A 17546-nucleotide genomic window follows, 5' to 3' on the forward strand; every position below is an offset into this window, starting at 1 on the left:
CATGCTGTTGAGATGATTATCCAGTATTCCTGGTCCTACAAGATGATAATTCCGAGCTGATGGCTTCGGACGTATGGCCTATGTGGGCGTAGATATAGATACTAGCTCGAAGAACGACTAGCCTGCAATCGAACCAGTGATGAAGTCGATTCGATCACTGTAGATTTGGTATCTCGGATTTTCGGTTGCTCTTCCAGAAATCGATGGCAGCAACCACATCGTGGCCAGCTTCATCTTCATATGCAAATAATATCTAAGCGAAGTTAGTATCGCAGAACATGTTGTGTGTAGATAATGGTCTTACCTCGTGTGTGCTGCTATGCAGCATCCTGATGTTCTTGTGAGGAACGATATGTATAGCCCCGTTCTCAATATTCCTTAACTCGATGAAATTGGGCTCAAAGGCTAAGATCCAGGGGTAGGACAGAGCAAAAGCCTGTGGCGTTCCTTCCCAATCAATTCGCCATTCCGGTCTTGCTCTCCAACCGTTTCGATTAACGAAAAAGGAGAAGTCGGTGTAGTTGAGCAAGAACTCGCCATTCAGACGTTCAATGTGAATTGGCTTGGTACCTTCTTTCCTTGCGACAAAATCTAGCGACGTATCGGCCTGGTCGAGGAGTGACTGTGTTTCTAGCGTTTCGAGCGAGACGACCTCGAAACCTCTTGCGCAGGCTACACAAAGCTTGCTCTTGAGGAAATGGACGGATGAAGCTTCGGTGGGAATGTAGAACTCTTTGAACGCCTTCAGTTCATCTTGGCCGGCATTGAACATTTTACCGAATCCCTTTTGTTTCTTGCCCTTGCTCATCTGGTCGTTGGGTTCGTACACTTTAATTGTCGTCGAGAGTGCGCTTGGTTTCGCGCAGCACACTAGATGTCGACCAAGACAGATGCCTGTCCTGAAGAAGTTGCAGTTGCTTTGAATTTTCTTCGGACGTTTGGCTAGTGTTGGTTCATTTGGATCTAATGCCGCAAGCGGGTAAGACAGAAGTGACTTGTTAGATAAGACCAGCAAAAGACCATATTCTTCCAAGACGTCTACTTGGGTAACATGCTGTGTCTCAATAACACGTCTGGGTTGACTGTCCTTGGCTTTGCGATCGGAGACATAAAGACCATGATCAGTTGCGTAGATCAGTTTGCGGCCACCATCTAACATTATTAGCCTAAGGCAATTGAACCAAATTCATAATGCTGCTTACCATATGGAGTGACAGAGTTTACAAGATTACCAACTTGGAAGAAGTTTTGAGACAGTATGTTGACATTGAAGAAATCAGCTCGCGCTCGAAGCCGTTGTTGAGCTGCATCAATGAACTCAAGCCACTTCTGCCGCGCGGATTGATTCGATGCATACAAGACTTGTTCGTAGTAATTCCTACCAAGATGACGGAAGGTGATGGGCCAGCCTTCTGCTGTCTTCTTATCCGTGCTACCTCCTCGGAATGGCAGGTTTGACGATGCTCGTTTGACACCGGACTGAGGTATAACCTCATCCATTTCTTTAATCGACAGTAATTCCAAGGGTATCGGCTGAAGGAAGTAAGAGTTAGTCACAATGAAAGAGGGGGGGGGCAGAAAAGGAAAAAAAAGGATCATCGTGCCAACCTACCCTTCGATAAGTCTTCACTTCTTCCGTCTTGCCTTGTTGTTTGATCCTCACTAACAAAACGGCATGGTCGAATAGGAAAGCTGTTATATCGGTAGGATCTGTCGGACCTTTCTTGAATTGCGTCTTGAAGACCAATTCACGCCCATCTTCCGTTAGTTTCAAGTCGACTTTATCGGCAGGACGGAATTTGAGTTGCTCGTGGAGACGACGTAGGTTGAATCGGTTCTCGGCTTTACCAGACTCGGCATTGACTCGGCTAAGAAGATCTCTGATCATTGTCAAGACCTTAGGAATATCTTCCTTGTCTGGATTCCCATCCTCGGTATATTTCAAAACGTTTTCCAGTAGCAGAGGGTAACGAGCTAATCTAGTCGTGGGCTTTGTAAGATAACCATTGAGTTCTAGTTTTCTGGATTCTTTCCTCCTCTCAATTTCATCAACGAATTTTGAGAAGTATGGATTGTTGGATCGTTCATTTTCAAACTCAAACTTGGCTTCCAACTGCTTAGAACCATACAAGATGAACGGCTCAAATTGAGGTACGATTTCGAGGAATATGTCACCCAAGTTTTTCACAATAGGATGTCTTTGTTGTCGTTCTGTCAATGCCCTAGCAAATCGGGAGCTGACCGAGTGGATGCTTGGGTGATCAATAATGTTGCTGAAGATGTGCTGAACGACAATCTCTCTCTTTTGCGCAGGTATGGGTGATCCCTTAGATCGCAAGGGTAGAATCCAGAAGTCTCGTAGGTATTCCAAATCCTTGACGAAATCCCTTTCCGTGTAACATATTTCGGAGATGACTTCTTGCCGTTTCTTCTCCCTGTCGCTGACACTTTCAGCAATCTCCTTAGGAACAGTATTAATCCAGAGCTTCTGCTCATCCGTCTGGTCAGCGTCGTCATTAAGGACAGCGTCTTGATCCTTCCTCAAGCCCACTTGTGGCTTGAGGTTGAGACGAGAGACCTGTTCCAACCTTCTTGGGCAAGCGATAGAGTAGCATAGTTGGTCCCTTGTGCAGGTGGGCGAGTAACATTCAGAGAGCAAGACGAACACACCGTTTACAGGCGGTTTGTCTTCTGGCTCATCCATGAGGCTTTCCCTAAACTGGTACATCTCGGATGCCGAGTCTCGTAACCTATGTTCGTATGTCACATCGTGGAAAAACTTTTGTGCATCAAGCGCTCGACCTAGCAACAACGCCAAATTCCTATCTGTGGTCCTAATAATGTATGAGAGGACATCGACGGCTTCTGAGCCACTAAAGGCATTCTTGTATGTAAGCTCGTTCTTCGTTCGCTCACCAACTATTATCTTCTGCCGAAAACATTCGGCGACTCGAGACAGCAAGGCGGGATATACGATGGGAGATCGAATCTTTGCAGTTGGCGGCCGTTCCCCGTCAAGTGATTTGGCATTCGAGGGCCGGTGAACGAGTTGTTGGTGAACAAGTTGCTGCCGGGCCTGTTCTGATGTTTCGGGTACTATTGTACTAGCCATAGACATAGTGCGGCTGTGGTCATTGGCGGTGGTAGATGAGGCCATGCTCATCGTCCTTGTCGCGGATCCCGGAGGATGGCCATAGCCGTTATATCCGTTTAGATTGGGACTCGAATTCAAAGGTGGCATCTCATTCGATGGAGCCCTCATTCGGTTTGGAATGACGCGACCACTCATGGTTTGATGTGAATCACGCTCTGGAGGATATCCAGTCATGGTCATGGACCTTTCGTCATGACGTTCGGGTACGACTCGACCTTGAGCGGTAGTCCGAGACATAGGATTAGGAATCTGGTTGGAAGGATGTCGAAATTGTTGAGGGGTCTGATATGAATTCGGTGGCGGTTGATACATCGGCTGGCGTGGGGTGGTTGCGAGGGACTGCGAACGATACGGGTCGTCTCGAAGAGCAGGCCCCGGCGGAGGACCACCCTGATAATACCTGGGCGCAGGGTTTCGTGGAGGGTAGTGTTGTTGCGGAGGCGGCCCTCTAGGATCGTATCTACCCGAGTTCTGAGGCGGCGGGCCAGGATAGGGTCGCTGATTTGGGCCCTGTGGTTGTCGCGCATACGGATCTCCTCGCATAGGTGGAGGAGGATAACCCCCTGATGGATTCCTCTGACGCTGGTAGTATCCATTGGCCATACTTGCATCCATGGTTCGAGTTCGATGGGACACTACTTCCTCATAGCCACCGGCACGCTGGGGTCGTGGAGGCGCCCGGTGATGCAGATCTGGTGGAGGCCCATTGGACATGGAAGACATTGTCTGTGTTCTTTCGCCCTGCATTGTATTGTTGGGGAGAGGAGCGGAGGCAGTTCCCGTGCGACCAGGAGGGGGCTGAGCCCCGAATATGTTGGAAAAAGCAGCATCTCGTTGGTTGCCAGAGGACGGACCGTATCGACGTTGATCGTACTGGTAATCGGCCATGTTGCTGTCCTATAGGATGACATAGAAGTTAGGGAGAGGCTAGTCTCGGCATGGACGCAACGGGGAGCTACAGATGATGTATAAGGCTGACAGAATAGCGTGACGTTGCACAGCACGAACAAGACATACGCCACTCATGGCGCAGGTTCGAATCCGGATTGGACCGGCCAGATAATAGCAGCATTACCACCGAGACGGGCTGGCTAGCTAGGTGGGAAAGGGGGGATAAAATTGAACTCGACTCACCCGTTGTATGGCTAGGCGGCCGCAAGCCTAGAGAGAGGCTGGCGGCTCTCTTCTTTCGGGAAAGGAGACTGGGTATAAGAAGGCGAGAAGTAGGCGTACGTTCAAAGGGAGATGTAGGCGCTGGATGGTTGTGTCGTCTTCGTCGTCGTCGAAGCGCAGGGTCTGGGATATGTTGGTTGGTTGGTTGGCTGGCTGGCGGGCGTGGGTAATGGTCGTCGTCAAAAAGCACAAAAGCACAAATCCACAACAGGGAGACCAATTCGGGCTCTGGGGTATTAATGCGTAGACGGAGAGAAGGCGAGGAACAGCTTCTCCCCTCCCGGATTAGCCGACGGAACCAGCGGTTGCTAACGGGATCGCGTGCTCAAGTCAAATCAACTGCTGTGTCGACGGCGTTGCACATATAAGGAGACAGAGATACAGATAGATGGTGGTGGTGGAGATGGGGGTTTTGGTTGGCGTATCTGAGCAGGCAAGTTAGGTAAGTAAAGGCAGGGTACTATTAGGGTACTATTAGAGTACTATGTAGGTACCTACTTAGGCAGGCTACAGGTAGGCTACAGGTAGGCTACAGGTAGGCTACAGGTAGGCTACAGGCAGTCTAGGCAGGCTAGGCCAGTTGGGATGGTAGGTAGGTAGCGGCACAGTTGAACAGATAACGCGATAGGCCTCTAATAGGTCTGATACAGGATGTAGCGCAGGTAATCGGCCAAGACGGGACTAGGGTTGCTATGTCGATTTAAAGGCACGGTCCGAGGAGCATTATTTACCAGCGTCGGGTCTGGTCGTGGCTCATTGAGTAGATGTACTTCTACTTCCCAATCTCTGTCAGAAAGGGCTGGGATGCGAAGAGATTGATTGCAGTGCATGTACATCAGGAGGCAGCCGAGGCAGCCAATGTCGTAGTTGCTAGCGATCGCATTTAGCGGCTTCTAGTGCCTGGACTGTCAGTTTTAGCCTACCTACGTACCATTACGTATGCCTTCGCCCTCCCTACCCGTTTAGGTATCTCTTGCCCAGTGACCTGCAGAAAAGGAACATACCCAAACCATGTTCATACGCCTGATCTTAAACCAACAAGACAACCTCGATTTCTTTCGAGTTTTATCCTATTCCAGATACTCGACAGAGAATAACTATCTCACACTACACCGTAGACAGAGGCAGCCTCTAGGGAATCTTCTGCCTATTCGAGAAAATGTGTTGATATATTCTGCTTCCGCCGTTCGTGGATACAAGGTATAGCTACACCGACTAGCCAGTAGACAGTGGCTCTTCAAACGACAACAATGTTATTGTTTCATGAACTGCAGCTCAGAGTGCTTTCAGCGCACGACATTCGGTATTGCCGGCCATCACGTGTCCCGGCCCGATTCCGTACGTAGGAATCTCTGGGATCAGGTATCAAGTAGTATTCATGATCCTACGGTCTACGGTACTCCTACCGACCGTCTCATAGCCCTCCATCAACGATACATAACCATCAGACTCACCGAAGCTACTCCCTACTTCTCATGTGTATATACGCGTATCAGTAGGCGTTCTCTTGTCGTTCTCTTGTCGTAACTCTCTACCTACCTACGGCATTCCATACTTGGTCTCACAGCCATGAAGCGAAGTGGAGCTCTGCATAGGTTTAAGGGGCAACGCTGCGTCTCTGCAACAATCTGCAATCTGCAATCTGCGAATGAACGGCTTCGCAAAGTACACCTAGGTAGAGGAACCCGTTCCGTGAAAGACAACATAACATAAAGTCCAAGCTCAAGGCCTTATTGGGTCGTTTGTTCTAGGCTACAGTATTCTATCAGATTGAACCTCGGATGTTTGTTAAAAAATGAAGAGAAAGAAACCTATGAAACTAGCTGTCATCGAATACCAAACAATTCCATCTTGGATATTCATGCCTTACGTAGAGTCACTCTTATACCTTAGGGAGACTACATATGTAGACATATCGAAACGGCTTATGTAACGACAAGACCACGTCACGTGAAACCGCAACCCAAAGTGACGGCTAGCTCCCCATAACCCCTGCAAGGCAGTCAACTAAGCTTCAAACCTCCCCCAATCCAATCCATCATCAACCTCGCCAGGTCGACGAGAGAGATTCAACCAAAGCCCACGTACCTACCCGTCATCGACGACATCCAAAACAATTCCATTCGATCCAATCCTATCAACACCGCAGCCACCTCACATACACGCATCGAAATGGAGTCGGAGCTAGCGCCCAAGTTCGCGCCTTTCATAGGCATGGTAATACTTCCTCGTCATTCGCGTAGAACAAAACAAGCTGCGTCCATCTCGGTCCAAGTCCTAACTAACACGGTTGTCCGTAGGGCGGCATCGCATCCGCTATGATATTCGGCAGTATGAATGTCCCTCTCGTTCCCTACTCCCGTTGCATCATTCCAACTCCGCCCCTTACACACGCAACGGTATTCGCAAACGGACATGCATACTAAGTTTCATCCGCTAGGTATCGGCGCCGCATACGGAACCGCGAAGTCAGGAATCGGTATCGCAGGTGTGGGAACGTTCCGACCGGATCTGATCATGAAGGTTCGTCGGCCTTGAATCTTAAAGTCGATCATGGGAGGCGGTTTCAATAGCTTTTCGAGTACTAATGATGTTGGTGGGGAGATATAGTGTCTGATCCCCGTTGTCATGTCCGGTATCATCGCTGTCTATTCGCTCGTCATCGCCGTCTTGATCGCTGAAGACATGCGACCTCCGACCCAAAGCGAAGGAGCCTCATACAGTTTATTCAAGTATGTTCCGCTATCCATCTCCTCGAAGGCCATTTTGTCGACATATTCGATTTTGTCTTGATCTGTCTAATCACGAATTTGGAAAGAATGGTACGGGACTAACAAGCGTGATAATAATAATAGTGGTTTCATGCATCTGGGCTGCGGTCTCGCGGTCGGTATGACTGGTCTTGCCGCTGGATACTGCATCGGTGTCGTAGGCGACAAGGGTGTGCGAGCGTACATGGAACAGTCAAGGGTATTCGTCGGCATGGTGCTGATTCTCATTTTCGGCGAAGTTCTGGGTCTCTATGGGTATGTTACCAACAACACAATACACTCCTTTTCGCCCGTTAGTCATGCTAACCACTAGTCCTAGTCTCATCGTCGCGCTTATTCTGAACACCAAGAGCAGAGGTTGAGTAGACTTCTATTTATCATCTAACATACGCAATAACGTCACATCCGACCTTCACATTGCTATATCCAAAAAGGGACGGAAGCAGGCTTGTAAACGACCATGAAACCAAGATCCTGAGAACAGCGGGGATAAAAAGAAGTGTAATCAATAGCTACTCCTGCATTTTCGAAGGCGTTACATGGTATACTGTAGAAATTCAGGGCTGACCAAGAGGTTGCTGATGACTTCCTAGGTACCTACCTACCTACAAGTCAAATCCCCAGCTCGTCTTGTCACATAAGCCTAGTGTTATAATACAATCTATTCAACATTGGCCGTCTCCCCCAAAATTAATTAGAACAAGCACACCCTTTTATAAAAACTTGAAAGTAAATTTTGTCAATTTTTTTTGTAGAACTCACTCATTATCGGTAAGTAGCGTAGTCATGTACATCGATTTCCATATCATAACCCCCAGATCAAACCTCCCACCTCTCACCACCATCCCTACCCCTATTCCAATCCTCGAAGTGCAGAAAAGAAACACTACACATCTCATCTCCCATAAAGCGTTACTCATGAAATAATAACTTCAATCCGAAAAAAAAAAGGTAAAAAAAAGAAAAAGGGAAAAAAGAAGAAAGGAAGAAGCCTTCCATATGCCCATTCTATATGAATTCGCCGCAACGATGTGAAGTAAAGCGCAGATGTGCAATGTGCAATGCATAAGTGCCCAAGCAAAGAGAAGTAAGCAGAGAGGACCCAAAACCCCGAGGCAAACCCAATGCTTACGAGGACATGAATAGAAAGGAATGAAACGGAAAGAAAAATGAATAATGGGTAGGGTAATATGCAAATGCAATGTCGACTTTTCCATATCTTGATCGGTTGTTTTGTTTGGTTTGCTTAATCAAGACCAAAATCGTAGCCGATATCTGATAGTCACGATGACAATGATGCTCGTGATATCCATAAACAAGTAGATGGGTATCTACGTAAGCAGCCCGAACCTCCTCGTGAATCTCCGCCGGGTCGTCGGACGGGCATTATTAACGCGGAAGCCGTTCCAGTTCGGCTCGCGCAGTTCGGTATTCCGCATCTGAGCTGTTGATTCCGAAAGAAGTGGGATAAAATTAGCGGTTGGTTTTTTCCACTGATCAATTTGATTGTAAAAAGTAAAGGGGGGTTAGAGAGATGTTGGGCTGGAGATGTTTTAAGTTCGAGCATGAGCAAAGAAAGAAAAGGGGGCGGGGAGAGTTCATTAGTCCGGAACCTTATCTACGTTTGACGTCCACAAGGACCATTGGGAATGACCAATGATCAGTGTAATACGTGATTCCCTACAGTCCAAAAAAAAAAAAAAAAAAAAAAAAGCAAGATGTTTAGTTAACGGAAAATGGAAAATAGATAATGGAGAAATCGTCATGCATACCTAACCACAAATCCCAATGCCTATCCTCATGAATCAGTATATCCTCGCCATGTTTCCTCGCCAGCCGTTCGCTCCGAGCTCTCGCGGCCGCCTCCTCGCCGACGAGGTACGGATCCTCGAGAGGTCGAACGAGACTGTCGTCCTCCTCGCTGCTAATCATATTCGTTGCATCGTTAGCGGCCTGGATGCGGGTCATAGCTGCGCGCAACGCACCCTCAACAGACGAAGAAGGACCACTAGCAGAAGAAGAGGCGGCCGCTGCTACACGTCGGCTCGCCACGCTCTGGTAGTGCCTTGCCTGGGGATTCCCGCTGCCGATGGAGGACCAAGGCGCGATGTGAAATTGGGATAAGGTAGGCGTGGAAGAATTCTCTGCGCGGCGTGGGATAGGAGGTAGACCGGCGCCTGGCGTGAAGTTCCCCATCCGGGGAGGGAGCATGGAGGTGTACTGTCTTGCTGTGGCGCTAGATGGTCGCGAGGCCTGTGATGATGATGTTGCGGCTGCTGAAGAAGTGTAGGCCGGCAGCACTTCGTTGGGTGGGAGGGTATGGTATGATGGGGCCTCGGAGACTTTAATTATGGCATGGTTAGTTTTATCTACCATCTGAAAACTATGGCTGAGATTTAGTAGGTGGGAGACAAAGATCTCACCGTAAGAAGGAGCAGCGGAGCGGATAGAGGCCGTCTCAAAGTCCTCGGCACTCAGTCGAGGAGGGCTAATGCCGTGGAAGACAGCTGTGTCGGCGGCCATGACGACAGATCAACCAGTGATGTTCGAGAGAGAAAGAGTCCGGTATTTCGAGTACGGGTAAAGCGCAATCCCCTCTGCCCTCCCAAGGGAAATGGGGGTATTTTTGTACGAGAACGGGGTTTGTTTTGTTCTACCAAAGCCACTCCAATATGTAAAAACGAGCGTAGCGTGTCCTCAGCCAGTCAGACTATAAAGCACGCGGTGAATCACACTAGATAGAACAGTGACGAAGGTGTAACGAATGTGTTCCAGCCGCAGTGGGCTATTTGTAAATAGTGGATGATGCAAGTATGGCTTCAAATTCAAACCAAAGGGCCGTTCATATGGGCGAGTTGAACTATCCAGGTATCGTCCACGGAGTAGCCTGGAGCTTAAATGGCTCTAGATAGCTTAACAGAAAGATAAGCTTCACGATACAGCAGCGTATTGAAGCTGGAGGGAGGTTGACAGTTGGCCACGTGAGTACAGGCCGAGAGGCACAGTAGGGAAACGGACAACGAACGGGGTACTAAGACGAATGGAGGGTGTGATTTGTCCCTCGGTGTAATGTTGTATGTGGTGTGAGGTGTGAGGTGGTAGGCAGGTGGTAGGTAGGTGGTGGTGGTGGTGGTGTGAGTGGGGGAGGCGGGAGCGAAGACAGGATGGGATAGGAAGAAATACCTAGGTAAGACACCACGGAACAGGCACAGGCACGGGCACGGGCACAGGCACAGCAGACGACGGCGACGACGACAACAGGGAAGATACATATAAAGCCCGCATTGGTTGGAGGGCGGGAATGGCTTTTATTATCAACGAACAATGTGTTAGTGTGTGTGGCTGTCAGCTAAGTACTTCGTAGGTCGGCCAGGTTGGCCAGATGTAGGCATGGGGGAGGCTTGCTTGGAGAAGAGAAGATCCGAGAGATGGAGAACAACACATTAGCAAGCCAGGGTAGACCAGGGGTATGTACATTCTGTACATAAGTACCTAGGTATGTAAGTGACGATACCGACAATGTATGTAGGTATGTGGGCTCGCAGAACTACCTATCTTCTCGCCCCCCCCGCCTTGGCGCATTCGCATGCAGACCAGTTACGTGTGGGAGGGAGGGTGAAGGCCCGGCTCGGCTGACAGCAAACACCGGAAGTAGATACTATATGGCCAAGTACGTGTAGAGGCTTGGGCAAACGACTTGGCTTTGAGATGTTACTTGGCCTGCATGAAGTGAAGTCACTTGTTCAATGTAGACAGCCTCGCGTGATCAGAAAGATGGTGGCATACTAGCGGGATAAAAGATAAGAAAGAAGCAAGGAAATGAAGATGAGCAAATGAGCAGTAAAATTAAAGCAATCACCGGCTAATCGATACCGGTTTCAGGAAGACAGAACAAACAAACACAGACACAGGTCTCGTCTCGTGCCTCGGACAGTACTGCTCGGAGCTCGAGGGAGAGACCGACGTCCAGTGTTTCTCACAATGTGGAGATGGAGAGCTTCGGAGTTTATACTGGCGTTGTACTTACTGTGTAGGTAGCGCTCAAAGCGGGGTTCTAGATTCAATTAGCGCATCGATGATGGCGGGGTGATGCCTGGTGCTAAGGCCGCTGACCGCCGACACGGGACGCTAAGTTACTCAAGTAAGTTATAGCGAGTAGGTACCCTTTCAGCTACCTAGGTACACACTTAGGTATATTCCCTCACCACTATACCAAAAATACATATACCACACACCAGTAAGTGACAGACGAAGGAATGGTAGAAGGGAATCAGGATAACCAAATCAAAGAAATGCATTCTTGACTCGACATTTGGCTCCTTTGATCCATCTTCATCTTAAGCTTAAATGACCGAGTTTCGTCATCTTGACCTAGCATAAGGCTTGATTGCCTTGGATGACGTAACCCAACCACAGATCAGCAACACTTGTGGAGGTACCTGCATTTCTGGTCTTGATCTAAAGCAGCAAGAGATGCATCAATGAGACGGTTAGATGCCCGATAGAAAGAAAGAAAGGAAGAAAAAAAGGGAAGGAAAGAAAGAAAGACTAGATAACTAATTCCCCATAAGTCCCGGGCTGACCAACGGCATCGTGAACTCACAGACCCTCATCCCATCCACATGGGTACATTTAAAACGCTCACGATATCTTTCAACATCTGCCACCAAGTTCGCAACACTTATAGAATTGATAGAAAGATGGATCAAGGTTGACTTTTCCAAAGCGCTGAGTCATATAAATCAACGAAAGGCAACCCGACAGAAAGTACCGGTAGAGCCTGAATACCATCAGATATCAATGAGGCCTTACATGCCGTAGTAATCCTCAGCCCCCTTCTCACACGTGCTGCCGACTATCCGGCTCATCGCGCCATCACAAAAACTTGGCAAATCGTGAGAATATTTCCGTACCGGTGGGACCGAAGAAACCCCCCACAGCCTCAACCTCAATCAGATTAGAGGCATTTCTAGGCATGAAACAACGGCCCAAACGGCCGGATCGTAACGGCTACCTACTCCGTCCCAAACAATACATACGTAATATATGCAGCGGCCAAATCAAAGTAGAAAAGAAATAAAACGCTATGCGATAAAACTAAGGTTATCAAATTATCCACGATATACTAAGAGCACTAGGTGCATTGATCGCTGGAACGAAGTTGATGTAGATGTGCCGATGCTGTGATGTGCTATGCATAATCGGCTCACGGCACCGTTTCAAAGGCTTTAGTGCACAAAATGTCTCTCACGAGCATCGAGATGCCTCAACCTGACTATAGCCGACTTGCAACTGCCATCACACCGACCAAAAGGGGATGTGAGTGTTTTCAAGATGGAATATATACAAAATTGTCAACCCATATATACATATTCATATAATCCTCATAACCCAAAAAAGCATCAAAACGATTCGTGTACGCGTGAGTCGAGCTACCCATCGTCATGTTACTCAGGGGTATTATATACCGTGACACCGTCCGTTCCCCAACCGTGAATCCAGTATAGCCAAACATGATGATCAGAAAATCAGTTGCCCCGTCTCAATGCCTTTTAAAAACCGCCCCGAAGAGACAATGAATGCATCAGGGCTTCCTCGAGCATTGCACATCGTCGCCGGCACAGCCAGCTAGTAAACAACACCCAGACGCCTCACCACAGTCGTCGTTGGTAATACACAGGCGTATCGCCCCGCGAGAGGCGCTGGATCTCAGCCTTTATGCGCCGCCGTCTCTCAGCCCTCGTAAGCGGTTCCCCGCCCTCTTGGACGCCGTCCCACGCGGGCTTGACATCCAACGGGAAATCATCATCACCTGAACCGTATTCACCATTCTCCCCGTCATCTCGCTTCTGCCCCGGCTCAACGGTTTCGGGCTCTGTCGGTCGCACCTCAATAACTTCCGGCACATCTCCCACTACCTCCGGCTCAGGCCTGCTCTGTATCTCCACGAGGGTGCCATCCTCAAGACGAATCGTCGTCTTCGTCCGTGTCAGCGCGTCAATGTCCCAGGTCTTCGGCTTCGGACGCGTGACGACAGCTGGTTTTATCGCATATCGCAGGTCGCGTAACGTCCGCTGCTGTATGAGGCATCCGCTGATAAATAAGGCAGATGTGCAAAGTAAGACTACAAGAGGTATTCATTAGAACTTAGTACTAGGTACACATAATTTGAGGGGGGGGGGGGGTTCCGCACCCATGCCACAAGTAAGCAGCACAGATACCTGGGACGAAGTCAAGAGCATCTTGTGCGGAAGTGCCTTGCGGCTCTTATTTCGGCGGGGTGGAAAGCGACCATGTGAAAATTGACGAAAGCTACTCTTCTAGACTAGATTAAGAAGATGACAGCGGCGAGATTCAAACTTGGATATGATCGCTAGAAAGCCTAAGTATAGTATATATATACGATAGCGAGCGGAATTGAGTAGGAAATGAAGAACAAGGTGATCAGATCACGCTCTTTAGGCGTGGAGAGGATGAGACACTTAAGTCTCAGGTAATCTAGACTCGACTACCGGTAGTCTTTGCATTGCATGACGATATCGAAATCACATGTCCCCATTTCTTGATTCCGATTTCCTGTTTTCGCGTTGGGTGTTGTTGGCATGGCAACGTCGTGTCCAGGTCTTGGCATCGGGCGTTGTGGCAGTGCAGGACCAGCCACATCTCTCTTCTCCGACTCAGTGGAGGTTGTACGCGTAAATTGGCGGGTTTTGTATAATAAAGCAAAGAAAGGGCCAAAGGGCAAAAAAAAATTGAATAAAAATGTTATAGTTGAGACGGTAATTCTAAAACCCGTGCCGGGTGTTCCACTTCCTCTAGCAACATTTGTAAACGCTGTCCCCAGTGAGGATATCTTTCGCCGAGCTCATGGTTGTTCGCTGGGGCTTCCGGCACAAGCATAGAGGATAGGTGGGGGTCCAACTTCTTCGTCGCCTACTTAAGGCTGAGTTGCCCTGTAGTACAGTCGCTGGATTAGAAAACGAGGTTAGGCTAGGCGTGTTAAGTCAAGACATGGGGGTCGAAGTCTGCCTATTTGATACGATTTATATGACTCTGAATTTTGTGACGGGCATTCAACAGTCAATATTCCCACGAAGCAAGTACATCTAATGAAATATGACTGAACGCTCGCTCAGAGCAATTTCAACATAATATTCGCCTAGCTAGGACAAGAGGTGTTTGGGATATAGAGCCAAGGGCGAGTCGTTGCAGATTGAGTGGCTCTATTGTTTCCCTAAAATCTGTGATATATACCACAAAGATCAGGATGCCCCCCCCAAAAAACTCGGGATTTAACACCAATAAATGAGTCTAGTCATTGAAGCCTTTGCTAACACCCGAGACGATTAGAGGTGTGGTAACATGGTTCAACATGGTTCACCATGCTATAAGCCTTTTGACTAAGGAAATTGTTGAGAACCAGAAGAGGTATATATAGCCAGAAAGAAAGCCTACATGTCCTCGTGTGCTTGGGGCCTCTTCTCAGATAACTGCATGATAATGAAAGTCTTGCCATACACCCATGGACCGGCTCCTAACAATGCCACAATGCATTGGTGGACTTGACGCGCTCGCAGAACAGCAGAAAAAAAGCCGGGGCCACTTTAAGCTAATTATATAGGTAGCTCATTAAATGGGGAGCTCGCTATAAGACCTATGTGCTCCAGGAAATGCAGACTCATGAGCTCGTGGTTGTGATTGATGAGGGTCGTGTGTGTGATCCATTGCTGGTACCCTAGCAACGGGTGATGGGAAAGCCTTCGCGGCGTTGTATGTGGAATCAAGCGGCTCCATGGGTCGCGTACTATCCCTCGTTACCATAGCCTTATCTTGCTTTTTCTTTGCACGCCTTCGATATAAGAACCAACCTAAAAGAAACAGGAAGATAACCCCCAAAGCTGTACCAATACCGATGCCAACCGTTGCGCCGGTGGATAGGCCCGAAGTTCCCGCCGAAGTTCCCGGTGAGGAGGTCGGACTACTGGTCATGGATGTGTCGAGGGTCATTGGGGTTGTCTACTTTCTTCAAGGTTAGTGCCGCAGAGGGGCCGATTGAGGTATGAAACATACCGATATTATTGTAATGCCAAATGCACGAAGTATTATTCCACCTTGTTGGGAAAGGGTTGCCTCTTGCTGTGTGCCTATCGTACTATCCGTGAAGGTGGCGATGAAAGTCTGGTTTTGATATATTGATGTGCATCCTTCAGTTCCGCCCAGCGTAAACCTAGATTCAGAACTTTCATAAAATTAGAAAGAAACCCTGTGTTATAAGGAGGCGATTACCTACCCAGGGCAGCAGACAGTCACTGACGCGTGTTGGCTATAGAGTGTTGTCCTGAAAGCACCTGCATTTCTGTACCCTGGCGGGCAAGTGTGCCCAAAGTAAGGGGCAGACGTCCCATATGACGGCGGTAAGCAATCTCCTGTGGGAGTGGTCGCTGGCACACCATAATAATATTCCCAATAAGAAGTGTCTCTGTCTATAATGTCATGAGAAACTATCACGGCGTAGACATCTGTTGGGTCAAAACACGTTGTTGGGGCACTCCATGAATCTGGAAATGTAGGAAATGCCATAGTGGGTCAGTGATTCTGGAATGATAGAGTCAGAGAGTTAACTTTATATATCTTGATGTTGAAAGCATTGAATTGTGAGCTTTTTAGATATATGTGAAGAAGCTACGAGGCAATCTTAAGAGAGAATTGAAGAAATATTTAAGTGGCAAGGTAGGAAAATGAACTGGTAGGTGGAAGCTTCCAAGACGTTATTGGTGTTATCTGTGTAGTAGACCTAGCGGCTAGAGTTTTATTCTCTAACCGTTGAGGTAGCCTCTCGCATGGCTATTTAAAGATATTAACAATTTGAATAATGATCGTATCCAATCATAAAAGCATTCTGATTCCGCTGCAACCTTTTAATCAGTACTAAATATAGGTAAACAATACTGCACTTTTATGCAGGTCTAGTGACACGGCGCCATCGAATTAAGTAACTGAAGGATTGCACTTCTTATATGTAGTATACAGCCTTGTTTGTTGAGCTTACATAGGTGCCAGCGCGGATAGGCGAAGGCGGTAGGTAGTTTACGTGTAATTTACCATTCCTAACTTTTAGATCATTAATAATGTGATTTAAAATGACTGTTGATGAGAACTGCCTAAATTCATTTCGCTTAACTTGAGGTAGAGATCTCTTGTTGTGCTTTCAATTATGAACATCAACCAGGCTGAGGAAGTTAAATAATCATTTCGTGGGTTACTCTGCAGTTACCCACCCCTCACGGTTTCAATTTATATGAAGGACATGGCTTTCTAGACCTCGGATTAAGTCCTATATTTGGTCTCTAATATCCATTGCCGCGTATTTCACTCCAAGTTGCATTGACTATCACGGATGAGAGTAAGCCCCGTCTCTCCGTCAGTCGGCAATCGTCTGAGGCTCTCCAATTATATTCTAAGGCTGCGTCAGCCAAGAATCTTTTACGACACTACCCACCCAGCAGGCTTAGACCCCAATTCTCCATGAGGTGTGCTAATTTGGGGATATTTTTAGACCACTCATTCTGTCTCTCCCCGCAAAGGCGTATCTCGACCCTGACAAACCAATTCCATCCTGAATTCAGTCCTATTGTTCCTTCCTGTTCAAAACTAACTTCACCCTCCCCTTTACTGCTTAATCGTTGCCGGACTGTCTATTTATATCGAAAACACCCTTGTTTTCTTACTTCTTCATCTGTTTCTTAGCAGTCTATTAGACTTATCTGATCCCTTTAAAAGATATCAAGCAGTTCAGAATCAGTCTAACCGAGGAAGGAAGAAGGATGGACCTTGTGACTTTTATATTATAATTATAAAAGGACGAGGTGGTCAGAGCGGTCGCTTAGAAGTATGGCATTCCGCGAGCTAAGTGGCGCTCTTCTTCCTCTTTCTAGCTGCTATGAGCATCTGCTAAGCTTCGTAAGTATTGACGGTGAAGGTATTTTCTCTCGGAACTTAGGTATCCCTCAAGATGAGTCTCGTTACGGATGAAACTATTGGGGTAGGATTAATTTAGGACGAGGTTGGATCTGCAGTATACAGGTGGTAGCAGTCCGACTTCAGCTGGCTGCAACATTTGCATACACCAAAATCAGGGGTTATAAAGTGTAAGGTTATTATAGGTTATTGACCAGTGCCTTTTTTCAACTATATATTTTAAAAGTAAGTGATACAAGTAATGAAAAGCTTATAATAGTTATTAAAAAGGTACGCGGGGGGCGTTAAAAGTGATAAAAGGTTATAGAAGTAATGGAAGTGAGGAGTAGTTAACGAAAGGGGTGCTAATGGCGCGTCACAGGCTGTTGCAGCTGTACTCACAGATCCACTGTAGGACCTACTGCACATCCAACCTCATCCTTAATTTAGCGGATACTCTTCTTATCCCCTTTCATGTTCCTGTAGGATTT

General features: G+C 47.7%; 5 protein-coding genes across 5 annotated transcripts; 1 reads left to right on the forward strand and 4 right to left on the reverse strand.

Annotated features, from left to right (window-relative positions):
- Window positions 1-154: 154 nt before the first annotated feature.
- Window positions 155-4042, reverse strand: F5B22DRAFT_649217 (CNH domain-containing protein; the record flags this gene model as incomplete). Its single annotated transcript, XM_047979140.1, has 4 exons — window positions 155-253; window positions 305-1152; window positions 1203-1533; window positions 1613-4042. 4 exons carry the CDS (start codon window positions 4040-4042, stop codon window positions 155-157), a joined length of 3708 nt encoding a protein of 1235 aa, XP_047828135.1.
- Window positions 4043-6177: 2135 nt separating this feature from the next.
- On the forward strand, window positions 6178-7805 carry F5B22DRAFT_363578 (vacuolar ATP synthase 16 kDa proteolipid subunit 2). Its single transcript, XM_047971097.1, has 6 exons — window positions 6178-6544; window positions 6628-6658; window positions 6768-6850; window positions 6938-7059; window positions 7183-7353; window positions 7418-7805. The coding sequence occupies exons 1-6, from the start codon at window positions 6500-6502 to the stop codon at window positions 7458-7460; spliced, it is 495 nt and encodes a 164-aa protein (XP_047828136.1). The 5' UTR covers window positions 6178-6499; the 3' UTR covers window positions 7461-7805.
- A 1015-nt stretch (window positions 7806-8820) lies between these two features.
- On the reverse strand, window positions 8821-9621 carry F5B22DRAFT_649219 (uncharacterized protein; the record flags this gene model as incomplete). The annotated part of the gene is made up of 2 exons (XM_047979141.1): window positions 8821-9440; window positions 9522-9621. 2 exons carry the CDS (start codon window positions 9619-9621, stop codon window positions 8821-8823), a joined length of 720 nt encoding a protein of 239 aa, XP_047828137.1.
- A 3050-nt stretch (window positions 9622-12671) lies between these two features.
- On the reverse strand, window positions 12672-13520 carry F5B22DRAFT_363790 (uncharacterized protein). Its single transcript, XM_047971098.1, has 2 exons — window positions 13292-13520; window positions 12672-13222 (listed from the first exon to the last, which is right to left on the reverse strand). Exons 1-2 carry the CDS (start codon window positions 13338-13340, stop codon window positions 12750-12752), a joined length of 522 nt encoding a protein of 173 aa, XP_047828138.1. The 5' UTR covers window positions 13341-13520; the 3' UTR covers window positions 12672-12749.
- Window positions 13521-15315: 1795 nt separating this feature from the next.
- F5B22DRAFT_617947 (uncharacterized protein) lies at window positions 15316-15965 on the reverse strand. Its single transcript, XM_047975651.1, has one exon. It carries the CDS (start codon window positions 15676-15678, stop codon window positions 15385-15387), a length of 294 nt encoding a protein of 97 aa, XP_047828139.1. The 5' UTR covers window positions 15679-15965; the 3' UTR covers window positions 15316-15384.
- Between the last annotated feature and the right edge of the window lie 1581 nt (window positions 15966-17546).

This window comes from Xylaria bambusicola (genome assembly GCF_022495145.1).
Source record: "Xylaria bambusicola strain CBS 139988 unplaced genomic scaffold F5B22scaffold_41, whole genome shotgun sequence".
In the NCBI taxonomy this organism is placed as follows: domain Eukaryota; kingdom Fungi; phylum Ascomycota; class Sordariomycetes; order Xylariales; family Xylariaceae; genus Xylaria; species Xylaria bambusicola.

Coding starts and splice junctions, on each gene's coding strand:
- F5B22DRAFT_363578 (XM_047971097.1), top strand. CDS start 6,500: ATGGAGTCGGAGCTAGCGCCCAAGTTCGCGCCTTTCATAGGCATG. Junction 6,659..6,767: donor ATCCGCTATGATATTCGGCA/GTATGAATGTCC, acceptor TTCATCCGCTAG/GTATCGGCGCCGCATACGGA. Junction 7,060..7,182: donor GCCTCATACAGTTTATTCAA/GTATGTTCCGCT, acceptor TAATAATAATAG/TGGTTTCATGCATCTGGGCT.
- F5B22DRAFT_363790 (XM_047971098.1), bottom strand. CDS start 13,340: ATGCTCTTGACTTCGTCCCAGGTATCTGTGCTGCTTACTTGTGGCATG. Junction 13,223..13,291: donor GCTGCTTACTTGTGGCATGG/GTGCGGAACCCC, acceptor TACCTCTTGTAG/TCTTACTTTGCACATCTGCC.
- F5B22DRAFT_617947 (XM_047975651.1), bottom strand. CDS start 15,678: ATGGCATTTCCTACATTTCCAGATTCATGGAGTGCCCCAACAACGTGT.